This window comes from Balaenoptera physalus, assembly GCF_965194825.1.
Source record: "Balaenoptera physalus genome assembly, chromosome: 16".
Lineage (NCBI taxonomy): Eukaryota > Metazoa > Chordata > Mammalia > Artiodactyla > Balaenopteridae > Balaenoptera > Balaenoptera physalus.
This window is the reverse complement of record NC_138898.1, coordinates 52,333,117-52,355,136: the sequence shown is the minus strand read 5'-3', so window position 1 is coordinate 52,355,136 and position 22,020 is coordinate 52,333,117. Positions and strand designations below refer to the sequence as shown.

The window sequence follows — 22,020 nt, the reverse complement described above, 5'->3', positions numbered from 1 at the left end:
GCCTGTTTGGATGTTTCCCGAGGGTGGTGTGGTTTTAAGAGAACCCCCCTCGGTAATGCCGTGTCTCCTTGGACCGGCTTTGCTCTCACGCGCGTAAATGCTTCAAGGCCACGCTTACTTAAGCGGTGAATTCCCTACGAGGGTCTTTCCCCCGCCCGCTGAATCCTATGCCACCCTGGGCCCAGGGACGAATTAACAAAAGTGGCTGCACAGGCCTTCCTGATGCCCGGGCCTCAGGCCTGGCCCCGCAGGAGCGCTGAGGAGCCTGGCCTTCCATCGCGCCTGCGGTGTGGGGGGCCTGGACCCACAGCATATATGGGGGTCCCAGTGTCGCCATGTCCCTCTGGGGAGAGGCTTGCACAGAGGGAGGGCTGCGCCCACAGCTCCCTGCCTCGGGGCTTGTCCTTCTCGTGTCGCAGCCCCTCGGTCTCCCTGGTCCTGGACCACAGGCTCCACCTGTGAGCTCTGGCTGGTGGTGCAGGTGGGGGTACAGGTCCTCTCTTGTCACTGTCAGGCGGGCTGAGCTTGAGGAAGGAAAGTGGGAGGAGGCGCTGGGTCGGGTCTGGCCGGATAACTAACCCTCAGCACCCGTGGTTTGGATTCTTAGTTAGTAGATTTTATTTTTTAGGGAAGTTTTCGGTTAACAGAAAAATTGCACATCATGAACGTCTTGTGTTGATGAGGTAACATTTGTTACAATTGACAACCAATATTGATACATGATTATTAACTAACGGCACAGTTTACCCCTGCATTGTGCATTCTCCGGGTTTGGGCAAATGTATAAAGACACGGATCCTCCATTATGATGTCATGCAGGTAGTGTCACTGCTCTAAGATCCTCTGTGCTCCACTGCTGGTGACCACTGATCTTTCGCCCCATTGTTTTGTCATACAGTTGGGATCACAGTGTGTAGCCTTTGCACTTAGTGCTGTGCATTCAGGGTTCCCTGTGTCTCTTTGGGGCTTGGTAGCGCCTTTCTTCTTTTTTTCTTCTCATATTATGTTAGCACCTTTCTTCTTATTGCTGAATAATTCTCCGTCTGGGTGGACCGTTCATCCGTCACCCACTAAAGGGCGTTCCGGAGCCCCTGTGACTCATGGGCACTGCCACGCCTCTCACTTCTTTGTGGTTCATGCCACTCAGCGCAGGACCTTGTGTCTGTTGGAGGTCCTCTGTCAATGCTTGTGAACAAGTGTCTTACAATTTTTATTTTCTTAAAATCGTCTTTTCTGTTTAAACTCCTTTTGTCCTCTCTGTGCCCTGCTGTGTGGTTCACTTCCCTTGTCATTTTGTCAGTTATTTGGAACTGAGTTTGGTGTGTGGGGGGGTGGTGCCATTAAATGTGGGTGTGGAAGTGTGTCCTGGGTGTGGCGCTGCGGCTGCCGGGGTTGGCTGGGCAACACACCCTCCCTCCTCCACTGTCTTCCCCTCCATGCCTTGAGGGTCAGCCCTGCTGGGCAAGTGTAATTAAAAACAATGGCGTTTGTAAAAAAAAAAAAAAAAAAAAAAAAATGGGGAGGGTCAATTATTAACCAACCCAAGAATGGGTATGATTTTCAAGAATCTCCGTTCATCCGTTACTGCTTTTAAATGACCCCTGGTGGTTTTTTTGTTTATTTTTGCTTTGAGATAAAGTTCAGGTAACATGAAATTAACTACTTAAAACATAGACTTTATTTTTTTAGAGCAGTTTTAGGTTCCACATTGTGGAAAGTTCAGGGAGGCCTCACATATCTGGTACCTCCATACACACGGCAGCCCCCCTGCAGTGGGATGTTTGTCACAGCTGAGAGCCTGCATTGACATGTCAGCATCGCCCAGCACCCATCATTTACCTTGGGGTTAAAATGAGCCATTTTATTTATTTTTATTTATTTATTTTTAAAATTTGTATGGTACTTTATTGGGTGTAAAATGAGCCATTTTAAAGTGTATTTCGGAGGTTTTTAGTATGTTCACAGTGTTGTGCACCCATCACTTTTATCTGGTTCTAAAACTCTATCTAGTCTCCCCAAAGAAGCCCGGCCCCTGATACCCACTAATCTACTTCCTGTCTATGGATTTGCCTGTTCTGGATGTTTCCTATAAGTAGAATCATACAACATGTGCCTTCTGTGTCTGCTTCTCTCACTGAGCATTGTGCGTTCAGATCGTTAAAGTCTCATCCACGTCGTAGCGCGTCAGTGCTTCACTCCACCACGTGGATGGGCCACATGGCGTTTACCCATCATCTGCCGATGGACAGCTTTTGGCTGTGTGGCTGCCGTGAGCACACGTGTGCACGTTTCCGTGTGGACCCCTGTTTTTCAGATACCAACTTTGTGCTAGGCAGCTACAAGACAGAGCAGTGCCCCAAGCCGCCGCGCCTGTGCCGCCAGGGCTACGCATGCCCGCACTTCCACAACAGCAGGGACCGGCGGCGGGACCCCCGGAGGTTCCAGTACAGGTGAGCCTGGGCCACAGGCGCCGCAGGGCCCTGGCCGACTTCTCTGGTGTGGGCCCAGCCCAGCGGTCTCCTCTGTTCACACTCACGTCGGCTCGAGGCTCTAGTTTAGGCAGCCACCCCTCTGCTCCCTTCACTCTCCCTGGAGGCCCCGGTGTCCAGCCAGCCGGCAGGTGCGGTCAGGGCGTGGCTCCTCCATTTCCCCCCATCCCCCGGCCTCCCTCCTGTGACCTGTGTGCCCCTGCCAGCAAGAGCGCCTGCTGGCAAGGAAGTGGCCCTTGCGAGGCTGAGAGTCCCGATGCCCACAGCCTGACTTCACCCTCTCCGGAGGACTGATGTCCTCGGGGTGGTGGGTTTGGGCCTCACCTGCTGTCATGCACCTGGCAGTCCTGGTCTCTTCCTAGGCCGTCTCCTCCTCACTCCAGCTGCCCTCACCTTGGTGCCCAGCTTAGCCTCGGGTTTGCCAACTTGCTGGATGGACCCGGCACTTGGCGGGGTGGGGGACTGGGGACACGGAACCCCAGGGGTGCCTGGGCACCTTGGCCCTCACCTCGCTCCTCCCTTGGGTCCCGAGCTCTGTGTAGAGCTTGTTCTTGGAGCAAAGAGCCTCTCTCTAATAATTTGATGCCACCTCACCTGCCTGAGAGCCCTCACTTTCAGATAGAGAAAGTTGTTTTTATGACAGTCACTGTTCTGAGTAGTTTGAGTTGAGGGACAGAGAACCTTTGGCTTTTAGTCACCCGATGTCATCTTGAGAAGATGAAGTGAATTTACTGCGTATCAAAGGGATAGAAAATCGTAAAAAATAAAAGCTTTATTTCCCACAGATGATAATTTTTAAAATAAATCCAATACAATAAAGCTGCCAGGAAGTACCTGAAGGTTAGAGGGTGTTGGTTAGGGTTTTCATATTGTAGGACCAAAGTCTCAGGTTCAATTTTGAAACAGTCTCACGGGGAGACAGAGTGTGGTCCCCTTGTGGGCTGGGCGGGGGCTGGGCCTGGTCTTCTCCTGCTGCAGGAGGCCTGGCTGCGTCTCCGAGGTGCTTGTCACAGTGGCATCAGTGGCTCTGACTCAGAATCACTTCACATTTTGTGGAAAATGAAAACGGGCTCCCGAATGCTTTCTGGGTTCCACCAGGCACCTGCACTGCTTTTTTTTGGCCGCGCTCTGCGGCATGTGGGATCTTAGTTCCCTGACCAGGGATCGAACCCACTCCCCCTGCAGTGGAAGCGCAGAGTCCTAACCACTGGACGGCCAGGGAAGTCCCCGCCCTGCTTTTCTTTTTGCCTGTCCTGGTGAGGAAAGGGCCAATGCTTCCAGGGCTGGCACCCATGTCCCCTGGTGGTGCACGTGTTCTCAGCACTGTGCGGACAGCCTGATGCCCCAGGGCACGTGGGGAGGACATCCATCCTCCGCTGACTCCTCCTTGTCCCCCAGGTCCACCCCCTGCCCCAGCGTGAAGCACGGTGACGAGTGGGGCGAGCCCTCCAGGTGCGAGAGCGGGGACAGCTGTCAGTACTGCCACTCGCGCACAGAGCAGCAATTCCACCCCGAGGTACGGGAGCACCCCCGGTCCAGGGACGGGCTCAAAGGACTCGCAGGGCTCAGCACCTATGGTTCTTTACACGGAAAGAATGCGATTAAAATCAGCAAAGGATCAAGGCCACAGGGGCGGGTCCTGGGGAGACCACGCACGCACTGTGGACGGTGTGTCCTCCTAGCCACCATGTGTGGCCGTATTTGTGGCCATACTCACAGTGCTGCCAGCTGGGAAGTCACCCAAGCCTTGGCATCTAGGGTTTTTACTGGGGGTCGGTCAGCAGACGTGGCTGACCTCAGTCTCTGGCCCCTGCAGAGGCTGAGCCAATGCTGGGTGGCCCAGGCCCACCTTAAGTCACTATGTGGCATGGCCCAGGGCCCCAGGTAAACAGAGACCCGACCAGGCAGGACATTCCAGGGGCTCAAACGTCACCTCCCTGAGCTGAGCCCGTCAAAGCCAGTCCTTCCTTTGGGACATGTGGGTGTGGACAGGGAAGCCATGGAGTTAACCCTTTGCTGCACACTCGGATTTGTATTAAAAACGAACAAGCACACAAGGCCCCTGAGCCAACGGGAGAGCATCAGAGCACTGGGACCAGGAGGGTCAGGGCCAGGCTGGGAGCAGGCTCTGCGGTGAAGGAGCGCCCAGCTGTGCCCACTGGGGCACCTGGGCTCCAGGGAGGGGTGGGCTCCTGGTCTGAAAGGCTGTGGGGTTTTGTTTCTTACAAGTTTCTTCTGTCTAGAGATTCAGTGCTTCAAAGCGTGCATAAAACAACACTTAGACTCCTGATATTTGTAGTTCTGAATTGGAGACCTTTTGAAATTGCTTTTGTTGGTGACCCTTAAAATTTCAGTGCAGGTGCTCAGGGGATGGTCAAAGAGCCACGGGGAATGAGCAGCGTTTCGGGCAGGGAAGGGGGTGGGTGGCAGCGCCCATGAGGGTGTCTGGGGCCTAGAGGCCGCTGTCCCTCCTGGGCAGGCTGTGCTGCGGGGCCACACCCTAGTGAAGCAGCCTTGGGTCTGGCCATGGAGTGGACGCATGTGGTCACTTAACAGGCATTTCTTGCGCACCTGCTGTATACCAGGCACTGAACCAGGTGCATCTTTCAGGAAATGCCAAGTGGACAAACTGACCTGATATGTGATTTCAAGGACAGGCGCTGCAGGAGCAGCCTCAGGCCCACACGGTTTCCCAGGCTGACTGGCCCTGCGCAGACAGGGCGTCCCGGGACTGCTGGGAGGAGTGGGGACGGGGAGTGCGGTGTCCACATCCCTCTTTTTCAGGATACCCCCTTGTGATTACCAGCTCTGGGCCTCCAGCTGGAAGGAGGAGGCCAGACCCAGCCAGCTCTGGGCCTCCCACAGAAACAGGTTTCCAGTCCAGCCTCTCTATTTGCTGTTTTATTTTCATTTCCTAGATCTACAAGTCTACCAAGTGCAACGACATGCGACAGACCGGACACTGCCCTCGGGGCCCCTTCTGTGCTTTTGCACACGTGGAGAGTGAGTACCTTGGTGCACCCGGAGCAGGCAGGGCTCAGCCTCGGTCAGGGGCGGCTGGGAGGGTCGGCGGGGCTCTGGGCTTCATGGGGCTCAGCATGGCCCTGCCTCTGGGCACCCCAGGGCCGTGAGTGTAGTAATTTTGATGGCCAGGTGAGCCCATAAAAAGTCCCCAAAGGCAGAAACCGTGACGGGAAATGCACAGACACGGCCCTTCCCCCAGTGTTACTGAGAGCTTCCTCTTAAAGCTTTTTGATTTGGGTTTCCTGTTCTTATGAGCATAGTTGCAAATTCTGATTTTACTGTTTTTTATTTTAATGGGGAGGGTGGCTTTTCCTGTTGAAATTTTCCATTACTTTCTGCTGTTGGAGTCGTTCATGATTTGCTCTGGAAGACGCCAGGGTCCCATGCGGTCAGCTCGGCTCACAGCGGCTCTGGCCGACCCGTTAGAGACTAGCACACGCTTGCCCTCCCTGATCTGTGGGGTCTCTTTAACCAAAGTCTCAGCCAGCAGCCACTCAAAGCCCGCCACCCCCTTTCTTGGCAGAGAGTCTTGGAATGGCCAGTGACTGGGGCTGCCGAGACCTCACCTCCGCCAGCGGCCCCGCGGCCCCAAGCGGGCAGCCCGGACACGTAAGTGGACGACGTCCCGAGGAGGGTGCCCGCTCTGCTATTTGGTTTGAATCCAGTGTTAGGTACACGGATGGATGTGCTCTCTGGGTGAGATGGTTGGAGGCAGCCTGCCTGCAGGGTTGGCGGCTCCTTATAGAAGAGTCTAGAAGAGTCCTGGCTGAGTCCTGGCCCGGGTGTACTTGCCCAACCTTGCCTTTTGCCAGACACGCACATATTGGCCATGTGCGAGGCACGGTCTCTGGCTGAATGTGAAGAGGGGCCCTGAGTCCAGGGGGACCCCTGAAGGGCAGGAGAGGCGGGTCCCCAACGAGGTGCGAGGGCAGACCCAGGCGTCTCAGTGAGATTTGGGCAGTGAGAGATGGGGGCCTGGTGGGTTAGGACCCTTGTGCCCGTGCAGGTGGAGGGGACAATGGGGGGCTCCATCCTGCGTCCCGTCCATTGCTCTGGCATGGTCGTGGGCATGGTTGTGGGCTCCTTGGCTCTGCCTTACGTCTCTGAGGATGATCCTCTTCCTCGCACATGGTTTTATCTGTCGTGTTGGTGTCATTGAGGAGGTGGCCGCCTGGGATTGGTTCTAGGAAGGAAACTGGAAAAAACTCAGGTGTTTCCCCGCCCTGTCTTTCTTTCCACTTGTTGCTTTTCTGAAAAAAGAGAAGGACAGGCAAGGTGAGGACAGCTGAGGTGGGGTTTGCTTAGAGGAGCCCTGCCAGGCACACAGTTCATCACTGCTCCTTCAGCACGGAGGAGCGTTCGGGACCACCACTCTCTTCCAGTAGCAGAGCCGACGCTTGGCAGAGACAGAAGCTAGTCCCCTCCTCACCTTGGTGGCTCCCAGGGGGTGTGACAGTCGTGGTTTCAGGTGGTGGTCAGAGGGCCACTGGCTTGGCTCCCACTGAGGGCCAGGGTGAATGGATCCTTGGTGTGGCTTGTACCTGAGGAAGCAACAACTAGGGTGTTTGGACAGGGAAGCTGGGACCCTGCAGGAGGCGCCTCCGGCTGCTGGGCGGTGCCAGAACAGTGCGCCCACCCCTGCAGACAGACTCTCAGGGCATCCTTTGTCTTCTGTTAATTATTTTGCAACTTAAAAGTCACCGTGCTAGAACACATAGTGGGTTCCAGGGCTGGGGGAGGGGTGGCAGTGAGAGCTCAGCGGGGAGGGTTCCTCTGCGGATGGAAACGTTGTGGAACTGGATAGAGGTGGGGATTGCACAACATCGTAAATGTGCCAAATGCCACTGAATCCTTCAGTTTAAAAAAATTACTCTTGTGTGAATTTCGTTGCAATTTTTAAAAAAACTAAAAAAAGTAATGAAGCATCCTGTTCGGGGCTGGCTCTGACTTTCGGGCCCAGGACATGGACGGCCTCAGGGCTGGCCTGGCAACACCATCTTCCTGCATGGTGTTGGGCTCCAGCTGTGTGTTGGGCGACTTTGGCTGAGCGGGAGCCCTGGTTTTGTCTCTCTTAGGTCCCCTGTTGCAGCAGCCCCGCAGGGAGGGCCCGGCAGCCCTGCCAGGTCTGAACGGGAAGGTTGTGCAGGGGAGGGCATTGTGCTTGGGGCGGGGGGGGGGCAAGGTTCTCATTCTCTCCTGGTTGCCCCCTCCATCCTGAGTATATTTGTTTGTGAGGATTGTCACAAGTCCCGAATCCAGCCTTGTGCACAGTGGGTGTTCCCGCTACTTCCTTTTCAGTGTAGAGAGAGTCTGGGTGAACAGACAAACCATGAACCTCACCACGCATACTTCACCCTGGTGGGGGAGAGATGCCTGGAGTCTCATCACCTGTAGATGTGGTCCTGGGTTTGAGGAGTCTGTCTTGGGTTTGAATCCCTCCTCTACGACTGGGGAGAGGGAAGCGGCTTCCCCACTGCTCGCTCCCGGCTGTGGGGCCCACGTAGCTGTGGGTCAGCTCTCGCTGCCGGCACCCTCTCCTCACTGTGTCGAGAACTGGCCACATCACGTGACCTGCTGGCATCTCTCAACAGAAGCACATTGTGAAATAATAGAAAATATGTATATTGGTCTCTTCTTCCCCCAGTTCCTCACACAGGACTCCAAGACCCTCATAATTCTTTTGTTCCAGTGAGGTGACTCTTGGTGGGCTCCTGGATGGGGCTGGTCACAAGAAAGACCAGGTGTGATTAGAAGCCTGGAACTTTCAGCCCTACCCCCATCCTCTGGGGAGGGGGAAGGGGCTGGAGATTGAGTCAATAATGGATCGTGCCTACGTGATGAGCCTCCATAAAAATCTCTAAAGTATGAGGTTTGGAGAGCATCCAGGTTGGGGAACACATCCATGTGCGGGAGGGTGGCACACCCCAGCTCCACGGGGATAGAAGCTCCTGCACTTGGGACCCCTCTGGACCTTGCCCGGAGTGCCTCTTCACCTGGCTGTGCATTTGTGTCCTTTATCACATCCTCTATTACATAATGAGCCAGTAAACATAGTTATGTGTTTCCTTGAGTTCTGCGAGCCCTTGTACGTGTTTCCTGGAGTTCTGTGAGCTATAGTACAATGGCTTGGGTTCCATTGTAGATGGAACCCAAGGAGGGGGTCATGGAAACCCTGGTTTACAGCTGGTCGGTCAGGCGCACAGGTGACAACTTGGGACTTGGATTGGCGTCTGAGGTGCAGACGTGTCTCGTGGAACAGCCCTCAGCCTGTGGGGTGTGCGCTGCCTCCGGGTAGCGAGTGTCACAGAGGAGTTTTTCCTCTTCACCAGCCGTGACTTTAGCACAACCTTTCTGCGTGCTGCCTCTCATGTCTGGCTTCAGACTCAGCTGAGTTCCTTTGGTGAGGCAGGGAGCTGGGCTGCTCTCCTGGGTGATGCCCACCCTGCTCCCCGGGTCAGGCTCCCAGCCCCACAGCTGCTTTAGTCAGGGTGCACCTCGATTCGCCCACCTCACAGGTCCTCAGTTACCCTGAGGTGGGACGCGAGTGTGTCAGTGTAACCATTTCAGAATGAACAGCAGCGCCTCGTGTGGCCACCACCTCTGCTCGTCCTTATGTGAGACAGAACTCACTCAGGTGGGCCTAAGGCCAGGACTGGAAATTGAGGGAGAAGTTAAAATCCTCCAAGAAGTTACTGAGTCCGTTGTACTGCTCACCGCATGACAGGCCAATAAGTCGAAAGATGAGTTGTTGGGGCAAGGAATAGCAACTTTATCCAGAAAGCCAGCAGACCGGGAGGACAGTGGACTAGTGTCCCAAAGAACCCAGTTAGAATTCAGGCTTCTTTTGTACTAAAAGGGGAGGGGGTATGGTTAGTTGTTGCAAACTTCTTGGAATCCTTTGTTCTCAAAGCTGTCCACATAGGTCTGGTCACATTCCTATAAACCTCCAACAAGATAAATGTTATGCTCTGTTTTGCAACTTTTTATCTCCGTATGAATGGAAAAGTGATAAACCTTTAAAGGTCAGAACTTTGAGAATGGGCTATCCTGTGTATTTCAGGCTATAGGCAACATTCTTTTAGTGATTAACTTGTAGCAAAAGCAATAGAATACAAAGGTTAAAGCAAAAGAAACAGTCCAATATGGAGTCAGATTTGTTCTTCCCTATTACAAAGTTTCCCTTAAAAAGATTCAAGCAAAGTGTTTCAGTGTGAAACATCCAGTCTTCCCCTGGAGGATCACGACATTGGAACTGGGAACTGGCTCGCCCTTCTGCCTGACATTTTCAGCACATGCTCAAATAGATTTTTTTTTTTTTTAAACAAATGGCTTTTATTTATTTATGGCTGTGTTGGGCCTTCGTTTCTGTGCGAGGGCTTTCTCTAGTTGCGGCAAGTGGGGGCCACTCTTCATCGCGGTGCGCGGGCCTCTCACTATCGCAGCCTCTCTTGTTGCGGAGCACAGCCTCCAGACGCGCAGCCTCAGCAACTGTGGCTCATGGGCCTAGTCGCTCCGCGGCATGTGGGATCTTCCCAGACCAGGGCTCGAACCCGTGTCCCCTGCATTGGAAGGCAGACTCTCAACCACTGCGCCACCGGGGAAGCCTCGCTCAAATAGATTTTGAGCATCCAAGAATCATGTGGGATCTGAGGCGCTGGGGTCAGCTCGGGCCGCCTCTGGGCATGGGTTCAGGGGCATGTGGTTTGGTCGTGACCCTAAGGGAATACATCGATTGGGGTGTTTGGAGAAGCTCGGACCTCAGCATGGGTCTTGCTGTCCCAAACGAACCGTTTTCGTTTAAAGTGGGGGTGAGGAATAGAGGACAGCTTCCCTTCCCTATTTTCCTGAATCTCAGTCACCTTTGACAGCAGAACTGAACTTAAGTGAAAGAACTCTGTGCTCTGTCCGGGGCAAGCTGCTCTCACCGGCCTCCCTCTTGCCCCATTCCAGAACATTCACGCACAGCTAGGTGCCTGCTCAGCGCACCTGAAAGCTCCTGTGTGATGGTGGGTTGCTGACGTTACAGAGCATGAGCTCCCCTGCCCGCCCAGCACAGGTGCAGGCACAGGGAAGAGTCAGGAGGGACCCTGGACGGGGACAAGGCCCCACACAGGAGCTCTGGGACTTTATCGTGAAGGCGAGCAGAGCTGTTTCAGGACAACGTGGTTTCTTCACAATGTAGCTTCTCCTTAGAGCGAGGGTCTCAGGTCCCTGGTCAGGGCCTTCGGAGGCCAACAACCAAATTGGGGTGGGGGTGGTCACTTCTGGGTGAAAGGAATGCAAGGAAACCAGAGAAACCAGGACGGGCTCAGAGTTGAGCTGGGCGTTGGGCATCAGGCAGGAGGAAGGGGCCCCAGTCAGGGCCTGTGTGGACATGGCTTCTTCTCTGCCTTCTGTGAGTCTTCTGGGTCCTTCTACAAATCCAGAAATCAAGCAAGGAAGGGATGACCTGAGCCACCGCCACAAGTTCATGTTCACTTATCATAAGATTAGGCACAAAAACCAGAATAATACTCAGATCTAAAGAACGTTTTGGTGCAGTTTTTTTGTTTTGTTTTTTGTTTTTGTTTTTATTTTGGCTGTGTTGGGTCCTTGTTGCTGCGCGTGGGCTTTCTCTAGTTGTGGCGAGTGGGGGCTACTTTTCATTGTGGTGCACGGGCTTCTCATTGCGGTGGCTTCTCTTGTGGAGCACAGGCTCTAGGCACATGGGCTTCGGTAGTTGTGGCATGCAGGCCCTAGAGCGCATGGGCTTCAGTAGTTGCATCACATGGGCTCTAGGGTGCGTGGGCTTCAGTGGTTGTGGCGGGTGGGCTCAGTAGTTGTGGCTCGCGGGCTCTGAGTGCAGGCTCAGTAGTCATGGCACATGGGCTTAGTTGCTCTGTGGCATATGGGATCTTCCTGGACCATGGATTGAACCCGTGTCCCCTGCATTGGCAGGCAGATTCTTAACCACTGCACCACCAGGGAAGTCCCTTGGTGCAGTTTTCATGCTTATGTTTGACCTGAGAGTACAGGCTCTGAGCTCTGCAGGCAAAGCCATCCTCGTGCAGTTTCCCCAGAAGGTGGCTCATGGGAGTCAGGATTTTTACATGCGAGGGAGAGGAAATAAACTGTTCCCTCTATCCATTAGGTTTAGTGTCTGGGGTCCCGCAAATTAAACTGACCAAAGGCAAATTAACTGGAGAAAATGTTTATTACTTATGCATTTGGAGGCTAGACCTGGGGGCTTAACTACCCTTTTAACAAAGAGTGATAAATTGTGGAGAAGTGACAAGACAAAAGGGGTTTCTGCTTACAGGGAACTAAATTTGGGAAGGTAAAGATATGGGGGAAATAAGGGAAGATGCAGGTTATTTTAGTTTGTTGTGAGGCTCAGCCTCCTTCAGTCCTTTGGGTGATTAGCGTTCTCAGGTGGTTAAGCTGTTCCCTTCCTCTTGGGAGGGAAGGGATCGCCTTTATGAAGGGAAATTTATAGGCTGTCTCCAGGCAGAAAGGGGGAGGGCAGAGAATAGCCTTCCAGGAAATCATCTGCCTCAGGTGTTGGACTTTCCACGACTTTCCTGGCTCTGGAGATGCAGCCCTGCCTGCGAGGCTCTGTTTGGGGTTCGCCGTTGTGGGTTCAGGGAGCTCTCACCTGCCTTCACACGGACCAGCCAGGAGCGCAGAGATCCACATCAGGTGTAGGAACTGGAATCCAAGAAAACTGATGCAGAGGCAGCAGATTTGAAAGCCTTTCTGTTTCATGGACTTCAGTCCTCGGCCTTTTCTTCCCCCCCCCTTTTATTTATTTGTTTGTTTGTTTATTTATTTTTGGCTGTGTTGGGTCTTTGTTGCGGTGCGCGGGCTTCTCACTATGGTGGCTTTTCTTGTTGAGGAGCACAGGCTCTAGGCGCGCAGGCTTCAGTAGTTGTGGCTTGCAGGCTTCAAGAGTGCAGGCTCAGTATTTGTGGCGCACAGGCTTAGTTGCTCCGCGGCATGTGGGATATTCCTGGACCAGGGCTCGAACCTGTGTCCCCTGCATTGGCAGGCGGATTCTTAACCACTGCACCACCAGGGAAGTCCCAGTCCTCGGCCTTTTCTGCCTTCCGAGCAAAGCTTAGGTCTCTGTGTGTTTTTAATCAGCTGCTTTTTCTTCCAACAGCCAGTGCTTTTTCTGTTGCAGGCAAAGCGGAGAGATTCACCTGCTGAAGGCAGCCAGAAGGCCAGCGAGCAGGACAGTAAGCAGGTACTACCCGAGGCGAGATTTCACGTTCCCTTTGTGACTAGACCGCTGCCTGTGTAGCCCGTCACTTACCCCTGACTCACGCCGTGACCTGGTTAACATCCATTTGTAAAACAGCTACATTCTTATATTCTTCTTAAAGTCATCTGTTCCGTATGTCCTTTGTTTTAATGTTTTAAAAAGTGTGCCGTACCTTGGAAACAACAGAACCAAAACCTCTTAAAGTTTTCCCCACGGGGAAATAAGAGGTGCCCTTCGTGGCCCTTCTGTGTGAGTGTCCCCGGGGCAGCCGTGACAAAGCTCCACAGACCGAGGCTTAAACAACACGCAGTGATTCCGTCCAGTGCCCGAAGTTGGAGATGAGGGTGTCAGCAAGGTTGGTTCCTTCTGGGGATCTCCGTTCTCGGCCTGCAGGCGCCGTCTTCTCTCTGTGTCTGTGTCTGTCTCCAGTGGTCCCTTTTCCATCAGGATATCAGTGCTATTGATCAGGACCCACCCTATCAACCTCGTCTTAACTTGATTCCCTCGGTAAAGACCCTGACTCTAAGCAGGTCCCGTTCAGAGGTGCTGGGGGTCAGGACCCCAACATCTGAGTTCTGGGGGCACAGTTGAGCCCACGGCAGCATCCAGGGTGAGCCTGGCTTGGTCTCCCTCTCTCGGGTCACAATCTGGAGTTGTTTTCACCTCTGAGGGAACTAGTGATCAGGAACTAGTGATCAACGCATTCTTTCTCCTCCAAGGGAGGCTACATGGGGGCTTCCCGCCGTGCCCCCCCCCCACCCCCAGGCTTCTGCTGAGTCAGGCCCTTTCTCTCTGTTCTGTGCGACATAGCTTCCTGTACGCTTGGTAAACCAAGTTGTTGGAGAAACAGGTTTTTTTCTCTGGACACAAGGATGCTTGTTTTCCTGTCACTGTAAAAAGACAGAGGGAGCTTTACACGCTCTGGAAGGCCTGGGCTGGGCGGGATGCGCAGCGAGCACTCACTCTGGCCGCTTGTCACCTGTCTCTTGCTCTGAGCTTTATTTTAAATTCCCAAGTGGACAGGCCCTCACAGTTCCTTTTCTTCTGGTTTTCTTAGTGCCCTGAGGGTACTTCCTGGGGGATTTTTCAGAGCAAGATGTTCAGGCACTTTTTTTCCATTAGAAGCTTCTGAAGCACATTTTTGAAATCAGCAGGGTGGTTGAAAGTAAAAATACAACCCAGTTATCTTGTCTTTTTTTTTTTTTTAAAGAGATTGAAATCGAGAAGTTGTTCATTAAGAATCTGAAACATGAAATGTTAACAGTAGTGTAGCCAACAGGGTACGTGGCCGCAGTCTCAGGGCTGAGGAGGAAGGGCCTGGAAAGGAGTGGGGCTCATGGCGGGGGAGCCCAAGAGGGCCGGGAGGTTCCCAGTGTGCGAGCCGCCCTCCGCCTTGGGCGCTGTGAGTAGACTGGCCAAGTTCATCCACCAGCCAGCACTCACCTGCACCCAGAGACCCCCTCCGTCCTGTCCCAAAGCCAGGCCCGGTTGGAAAGCCAGAGGGCCCCTAGGCCAGGTTAGCTGGTCCCAGCATTTCCCCTGGGACCCCCGAGGTTCCCGCTGTGTTTGAAGGGTTGGCTGGAATGCCCAGTGGACGCCGTGGCTGTGAGGCCAGCCTGGTGGCTCTCTCGGGTGAACGGTGCTCAGCTGCTGCTCCGGGGACCCCTTCCCTGCATGTGGGCGCTGTCCGCTTTGGCTGGAGGAGAATGCTGGCCACCTGTCCCTGGGACCTCCCATCTCCTCTGAGGCGGCTGCAGGACCCCGTGTCCCTGGGCCTCAGCAGCAGCTCTTGTTTCTGGGGCTTCGATCATTGGGTCAGAGTGGGGAGCACAGGGCGTGTGGTGTTTTCCTTGATAAACTGAGGCGGTTCAGTTCGCTGGTTAGCCTGGCCCACTCCCCAGTGTCCGTCTTCCTTCCCAGGGGGCCGCTTCCTTAGACACCCCCTGCTTTCTGGGCGGCACTTGGTGGTTCCTGCCGAGGAAAGCAGCTCCGTGCTGTGGCCTCCCATCGCTGCAGAGTCCAGGCTCCGAGACCATGGAGACAGTGTCCACAGTGCGCAGACCCCAGCCCTCCAGGACTCGCTCTGTCCCACCCTGAGAGGCAGCCCGTGAGAGCAGTGCAATTGGAGGACTCAGTTCTCAGCGAACAGGCGGGCTTTCCAAGTTGTCAGTCTGATGAGTCCCCAGGTCACCCCAAGCTTCCCCTAGCACACGAGTGTGTCTCTGCTACTCAAAAACAGGCAGATGGGAAAGCTTCCTGACTTTGGGATTGGCAACAATTTCATGGATGTGACACCAAAAGCACAGGCAACAGAAGAGAAAATAGATAAATGAGACTTCATTGAAATTAAAAACTTTCGTGCATCAAAGGACACTATCAACAAACAGAGTGAAAAGACAGCTCATGGAATGGGAAAAATATCTGCAAATTATTTATCTGATAAGGGGTTAATATTCAGAACATAGAAAGAACTCCTACAACTCAACATCAACAAAACAAGCAACCTGATTAAAAAATGGGCAAAGGGGCTTCCCTGGTGGCACAGTGGTTGAGAATCTGCCTGCTAATGCAGGGGACACGGGTTCGAGCCCTGGTCTGGGAGGATCCCACATGCCGCGGAGCAACTGGGCCCGTGAGCCACAACTACTGAGCCTGCGTGTCTGGAGCCTGTGCTCCGCAACAAGAGAGGCCACGATAGTGAGAGGCCCGCGCACCGCGATGAAGAGTGGCCCCCGCTTGCCGCAACTAGAGAAAGCCCTCGCACAGAAACGAAGACCCAACACAGCCAAAAATAAATAAATAAATTTTTTAAAAAACTGGGCAAAGGACTTGAGTAGACATTTCTCCAAAGAAGATACACAAATAGCCCACAAGCACATGAAAAGATGCTCAATACCAGTGGTCTTTAGGAACATGCAAACCAAAACCACCATGAGGTACCACTTTGCGCCCATTAGGGGACAGCTGCTATTAAAAAAGCAAAACAAAGAATAATGTTATTAGGTGTTGGCAATGATGTAGAGAAGTTGAAGCTTTTTTGCATTGCTGGTAAGAATGTAAAATGGTGCAGCCGCTGTGGAAAACAGTATGGTGTTTCCTTGAAAAATTAAAAATAGAATTACCTTATGATCCAGCAATCCCATTTCTGGGTATATACCCAAATGAATTGCAAGCGGTGTCTCGAAGAGGTATTTGTACACCCATTTTCACAGCAGCATTATTCATGAAGCCAGAAGGTGTGAGCAACCCAAGTGCCCATTGGCGGATGAATGGATGAGCATAATGTGGTCCATCCACACAGTGGAATATTATCCAGCCATAAAAAGGAAGGAAATCCCATCACATGCTACAACATGGGTCAACCCTGAAGACTGTGTTAGCTCAGGCTGCCATTAACAAAACACTAGACTGGCTGGCTAACATACTGGAAATTTATTTTCTCACAGTTCTGGAGGCTGGACATCCAAGATCAAAGTGTAGGCAGGTGTGGTGCAGACGGCTGGCGTCTTGCTGTGTGCCTGCACATCCTTTCCTCTGTGCCTGTGCATCCCTGGAGTCCCTTCCTCTTATAAGGACACCAGACCTATCGGGTCAGAACCCCCTCTTATGACCTCATTTAACCTGTCACCTTAAAGGCCCGATCTCTAGATACAGTCACATTGGAGGTTAGGGCTTGAACATTCGGATTTTGGGGGGACACAGACATTCAGTCCACAGCAAAGACATTATGCTCAGTGAAATAAGCTAGACACGAAGGACAAATCCTGGGACTTCCCTGGCAGTCCAGTGGTTAAGACTCCTCACTTCCACTGCAGGGAGTGAGGGTTCGATCCTTGGTTGGGGAACCAAGATTCTACATGCTGCGAGGAGCGGCCCTACAGTGGGATGCCCCCCACCCCATACAGTGGGATCCTGTATGATCCCGCTTATATGAGGTCCCTGCAGCTGTCAAATTCATAGAGACAGAGAATGGAAGGGTGGGTGTCAGGGGCTCGGGGAGGGTAGGGAGTTAGTGTTTAATAGGACAGAGTTTCAGTCTGGGAAGATGAGAAAGTTCTGGAGATGATGGTAGTATGGCTGCACAGCTGTCAATGTATTTAATGCTGCTGGATTGTACGCTTAACAGTGGTAAGATGGTCAATGCTATGTTATGTGTATTTTACCACGAAAAAAGAGAAACCGTGCAGACAAAGCTGGCGTAAGGAGGGGCATGGCCCCCCCATTTTGCTGTGTCATGTCTGGCTCCCCTGGTGACAGAGACCCCACTCTCCACCCATCCTGGTACATCTGTAACCACCGTGGGTGGCCTCAGGGAAAGGACCAACCAGGATGTTGTCATCGATTTTCAGGACAAAGTGTCACCTGATGTCTTCAAGGGGGCACGTGCTCCTGCAGTATGAATTTTTTGGGTGGGTGAAGTCACGGCAGCTCCCAGCCAGGCTCCATGCGTGGGGTTTAACATAGGGTGTCTGCAGTGCCATGGGTAGGTTCCTGCCATTCCTACCTCGCCCGGGGACGAGGCAGTGGCTGCAGCGGGAGAGAGGAGGAAGGCCTGTGGTCACACCTCCCATGGCTGGAGGGATGGAAAGCCGGGTTGTGGATGGGCAGGTGGGCCCACCTCTGAGCCGAAGCCCAGGGAGAGCTGGGGGACGTTGCTCTCCAGACCTCTGTAGTTTGAGTTACTATTTTTAAGTTTTAGTCTCAAGCATACAATGGCGATCAGTCCCAGGGTCTCTGCAGTCATGGAGCAATGGGTTGTCACCTGGGGCCTCTCTTGAGCAAAGCCAGTTGCTGGGGGTAGACCGTGAATGCCAAGAAGGAGGCCTCAGGGCTGGGAACACTTGCTCGGAGAAGCTATTCTGTGCCAGATTGGTCTCTTACACACTGTTCAGTGACTTTCCTTTTTATTATGAGAATTTCACTAGGAACCCCACCTCCTGCACTTGGTCTTATAGCACCCCTTTCCTCCCCCCACCACGGTTAACTTTTCCTATATTATTTTGAGGCAAAACCCAGACGACATACCATTTCATTTTAGTATAGCTTCTGACTCCTGATTTCCTAGCAACCTCTGAGTGTGCACCCAGACATGACTGTGTACGATGTGGAAAGCCCTGAGGTCTGACTTCGTAGGTCTGTCCTGGTTCATTTTTATCACATCCTTTTCTGTGCACAGTGCCCTCCACGTTACTGGCTATTCATCCAAAATTGTGCCAATTCTTTTAATCTATCAAGTAAAGATAATGTGAATTGCCCCAATCTTTTTCTTTTGTTGGGTAACGAGGTCATAGGATTATTTTTTTTTTAATAAATTTATTGTATTTATTTATTTATTTTTGGCTGCTTTGCGTCTTCGTTGCTGCACGCGGGCTTTCTCTAGTTGCGGTGAGCGGGGGCTACTCTTCGTTGCGGTGCATGGGCTTCTCATTGCAGTGGCTTCTCTTGTTGCGGAGCACAGGCTCTAGGCACGCGGCTTTAGTAGTTGTGGCACGTGGGCTCTAGAGCTCAGGCTCAGTAGTTGTGGCGCACGGGCTTAGTTGCTCCGCGGCATTTGGGATCTTCCCGGACCAGGGCTCGAACCTGTGTTCCCTGCATTGGCAGGCGGATTCTTAACCACTGCGCCACCAGGGAAGCCCCTCACAGGATTATTTTATCGACGTCTTCAGAAGCAGTGCTGGCTTTCTGCTCACGTCTGTGGTGGGTTGTTTTTAGGCTGCCGCATCTGCTTGTGAATGTCCTTCTCTGAATCATTATTATCATGATTCTTATTATCATCATTAGATGGGACACGCCCTGGATACATTTGTTGCCATCCCTGGGTGATCGACAGCTCATGATTCTGCTTTCACAGTTATTGTAACTAACCAGATGTTTAAAGCCCCTCTAGAATCTCTGGAAAAGTAGTCAACTTTCTTTGTTTTGTTTTGGGGATAAAAGTAGGCCAGCCCATCCGTCTCGATTCTGTCATTCTCTGTCACTGTGCTGCCATCACGTTGCTGTCCCCGAGCAGGGCGCTGGCTTATCTTGTTATGTCTTTGCACAGGGCCACCTGGCGGTGTTGGCAGTGGGTCACCCCCTCGCTCCCAGTGTGAGTTCCAGCCTCGCATCCAGCCTGGCATCCAGCACTGGCTCAGGCGGCTCCTCGCCCACTGCTCTGCCCACTGTCTCGGCTCGTGCCCACCCTCTTGACCCCACTGGCAGCGCCGTCGAGGCGGTCCCAGGTAAGTCCGGGGCTCTGCTCCCATCTCCCCGACGCCTCTTTGCACTTCCCTTGACGCCTTCCAGTATGCATGGTGTATGCTCATGCTCAGTTTGTAGAAGAGCGTTTTCGGTCACCTGCCACTTTGGCTGTGTTGCCCGTGGTCTAGGAAATGCCTGCCTCGCTGGGGGCCTTGGGCTGCAGAGGGGATGAGGAGCCCTCAGGCGGGGCAGCTGGACGGGCCCCACAGGGCAAGGCAGGGCGGGCAGTGCCACCCAGCCTGAGACCACCAAGAACAGGAGGCTTCAGAGAAATGGGGGTTGTGAGGGGTCGTGAGGGCACCTGAAGACGGGGGACGGTGACAAGGGTGAGGAGCGGGGATGAGGTCACAAGGCATGGGCACGACTACCGGCTGCAGAGGGGTCCTTGGCCGCTGGGAGTCCTTGAGGGTTTGTGGACTGATGACTGGTGTGATTGGACCCGGGGGACCTGTCTGGCAGCTGGATGGAGGCACAGAGCCCAGGTTGGGGCTGTCGTGAAAGCTAAGGGAAGAGTGGAGCTGGCGGGCGAGACGGTGCCTACCAGGGCCATACGGGTCACCTGGCCCTCTCAGGCCACGTCTGGGTGCACCTGGCTGCACCAATAATACTAGCCAGTTTTGGGAAGTAACGGAATCCTCAGAACTGCCCTCTAGCCCCAGGAGGAGGGCCCTAGCTGGCCTTTCTGCTGTTGGGACCCAGGACCCAGAGTGCACACCCCACCTGCTTTGGGGCTAACAGGTGTAGACTGGATTGTTTTTCCATGTAGTTTCATTCAGGTTGTATCCTTACTAATGCGCTGCATGAATAGAAGGGGTAAACTCTGAAATAAACAGGTGCTGGTTCCAGATTTTCTGTGTTTAATGGATTCAGTGGAATCATTTCAGGGCCACTGGGCAGGTTCCTTTCTTTTGCCTTCCACTTCATATGAACAGGCGGGAACCTCCGGAGTTCATTGCCGGGTGGCTGTCAAAGGGTGGAAAGACTAGATCGACTGTGGAGGGACCTCAGGGCTGTGGGCAGCTGACTCTAAGTGACCTCCGAGGGCAGGGTCACGGCCTGTTCATCCTGACCCGCATGGCGTTGGGTTGAGCGTGTTTTACCTGAGTGGGGTCCGGCCTGAGCCGCGGCAGGTGGGCAGGGTAGGAGCAACCGGCCGGCGGCAGGGCTCGGGACTTGCCGCGGAGACCCCACTTTAACCTGAACAAAGCAGCCCGGCCCCGCGATGGTTTTCGCACAACCTGGGTCCGGGGTCCCAGCACGCCGCCTCGCAGCGCCGGGAGGGGCAGGTGCTGGTAAGAGGAGGTGGCGTGCCCCGCCGGGGGCCCATACACCGGGCCTTGGAGACGCGGGGATCCGAGGACAGGGAGCCGCGGGGCCCGAACACTCTCACCAGCCCGCACAGCGCCAGCCAGGTGCGACGGGGCGGGGCCAGGGGCGGGGCAGCCTAAGGCTTGCGTCACCGGTGTGGGGCGGAGTATGTCGGGGGCGGGGGCATCCCGAGGCTTGCGTCATCCGGGCGGGGCAAGTCGGGGGCGGGTCGATCTAACATTTGCGTCACCAGGGGCGGGGCCGGCGCGGGCCGGGCGGGGCGCGGGCCGTGTTTGAATCGGCGGCGGTGGCGGCGGCAGCAGTGCGGGGCGCCGGACGCTGGGACGGTGAGTCAGCATCGTCAGTCCCGCGCCGTCAGGGTGCGGGTCGTCGTTACCCGGAGCTGCAGACAGAGCGGTGCGCCAACTCTCTCTGCTAGGTACGCCTTCCTCCGCCCCAGGTGCGCCTTCCCTTCTCCCCAGGTGGGCCAACTCCCGTCCCTCCAGGTGGGCCAAATCCGCTCCCATGTGAGGTGCGTCTCCCCCTCCTCCCCTCCCCCCGATCTTTCCCCTCCCCTCCCGGTGCTCCTCTTACCGGTCTGCGGTACCCGCGCCCCGGACCAGGTGTGACAGCCAGGGGTTGGTACCAAGATCTTCGGGGTTGCGGAATGAGGCGAATACAAACATCCCCCCTTTAGGAACCTGCTCTGCAGAGGCGCCCGCTGCTTCCCTGCGTGGGCGCCAGCCGCGGGCTTCTCCAGGGAAGCCTGCATCGCCTAGCGGAGGTGGGTCTCTCACTCCCCGATGAGGACGGGGTTCCTGCCTTGTCCTGCTGCGAATCGAATCGCCGCCTGCACTGTCGGAAACTCAGACCAGCAGTGAGCGGGTTTGCCAGGTGCTTCTCCATCCTCTAGTTAGGGGAAGGACAGCCCGCCAGGGGGCATCCTGCCCCCTCCCCGTGGGTGCAGGGGAGCACCCCCACGTCAGGGGTTCCCCATTCTGGCCTCTAATTCGAGCACTGACTGTGTGCATTGTTCCCGTGTGTCCCATGGTCCTGGGGACCTGGGCACCTCCTGAATGTGCTGTGTCACGTCGGAAACCGAGCTTTGCCAGGGCCATTACTCAGCAGCTTTCAGCTAATTGCTCGTTAACATCTGGGCGGTTACTGGTACTTTGGCAAGGCGGGCTCCGGGTCACATGGCACAGTTTACCTAACTGGGTTCACATAGATTTTGAGTGTTAAGTTAGTTCTTCCTTTAAGAGAACGTCTCAGAAGACCTGGGTCTGATCTCAGGGAACAGTGGGGTGTGTAATAGGATAAGAGACATAGTGCTGGTGAAAAAGTGGGCCAGGACACCTCCTGGGAGCGCCAGTGACCGCCGCCACCCCCCCAACCCCCGCCTCCGCAACACAGGCTGTGGTTTGTCAGGTGAGAGTTGGCCCCTGTTGTGCCCTGCCTGCACCTGAGCAGGGCAGGGCAACAGGGGTGCCCCTTTATGCTGAGTCATTGGGTGGGGGTGGGGGAGTGGGATGAGATAAATCACTTCAAGGTGAGAAAAGGCTCCTGTACTCAGTTTATTTCTATCCATCCGTCCATCCCTTCCTTCATTTTATGTGCCTTTGTTATTCAAAAAATGTTTCTGGAACTCTGCCAGCTTTGAAGCAGACCACCCCTAACCTGATCCCACCACTCCAGGTGCGAAGGGCTAAGTCCATA

The 22,020-nt window shown here is 54.2% G+C and overlaps 1 protein-coding gene across 9 annotated transcripts in view; it reads left to right on the top strand.

Annotated features, from left to right (window-relative positions):
- The window catches only part of UNKL (unk like zinc finger), a 45,055-nt gene that overhangs the window by 13,359 nt on the left and 9,676 nt on the right, over positions 1-22,020 (top strand). For 7 of the 9 annotated variants that reach the window (XM_082430678.1, XM_082430685.1, XM_082430681.1 and 4 more), the window contains 6 exons: positions 2,315-2,450; positions 3,888-4,005; positions 5,408-5,492; positions 6,037-6,122; positions 12,676-12,738; positions 18,800-18,977. In XM_082430678.1, the coding sequence (XP_082286804.1) occupies positions 2,315-2,450; positions 3,888-4,005; positions 5,408-5,492; positions 6,037-6,122; positions 12,676-12,738; positions 18,800-18,977 (666 nt within the window). Of the gene's footprint in view, positions 1-2,314; positions 2,451-3,887; positions 4,006-5,407; positions 5,493-6,036; positions 6,123-12,675; positions 12,739-18,799; positions 18,978-20,721; positions 20,744-22,020 lie in introns of those variants that run through there. The other 2 variants (XM_082430679.1, XM_082430684.1) reach the window with 2 other exon arrangements.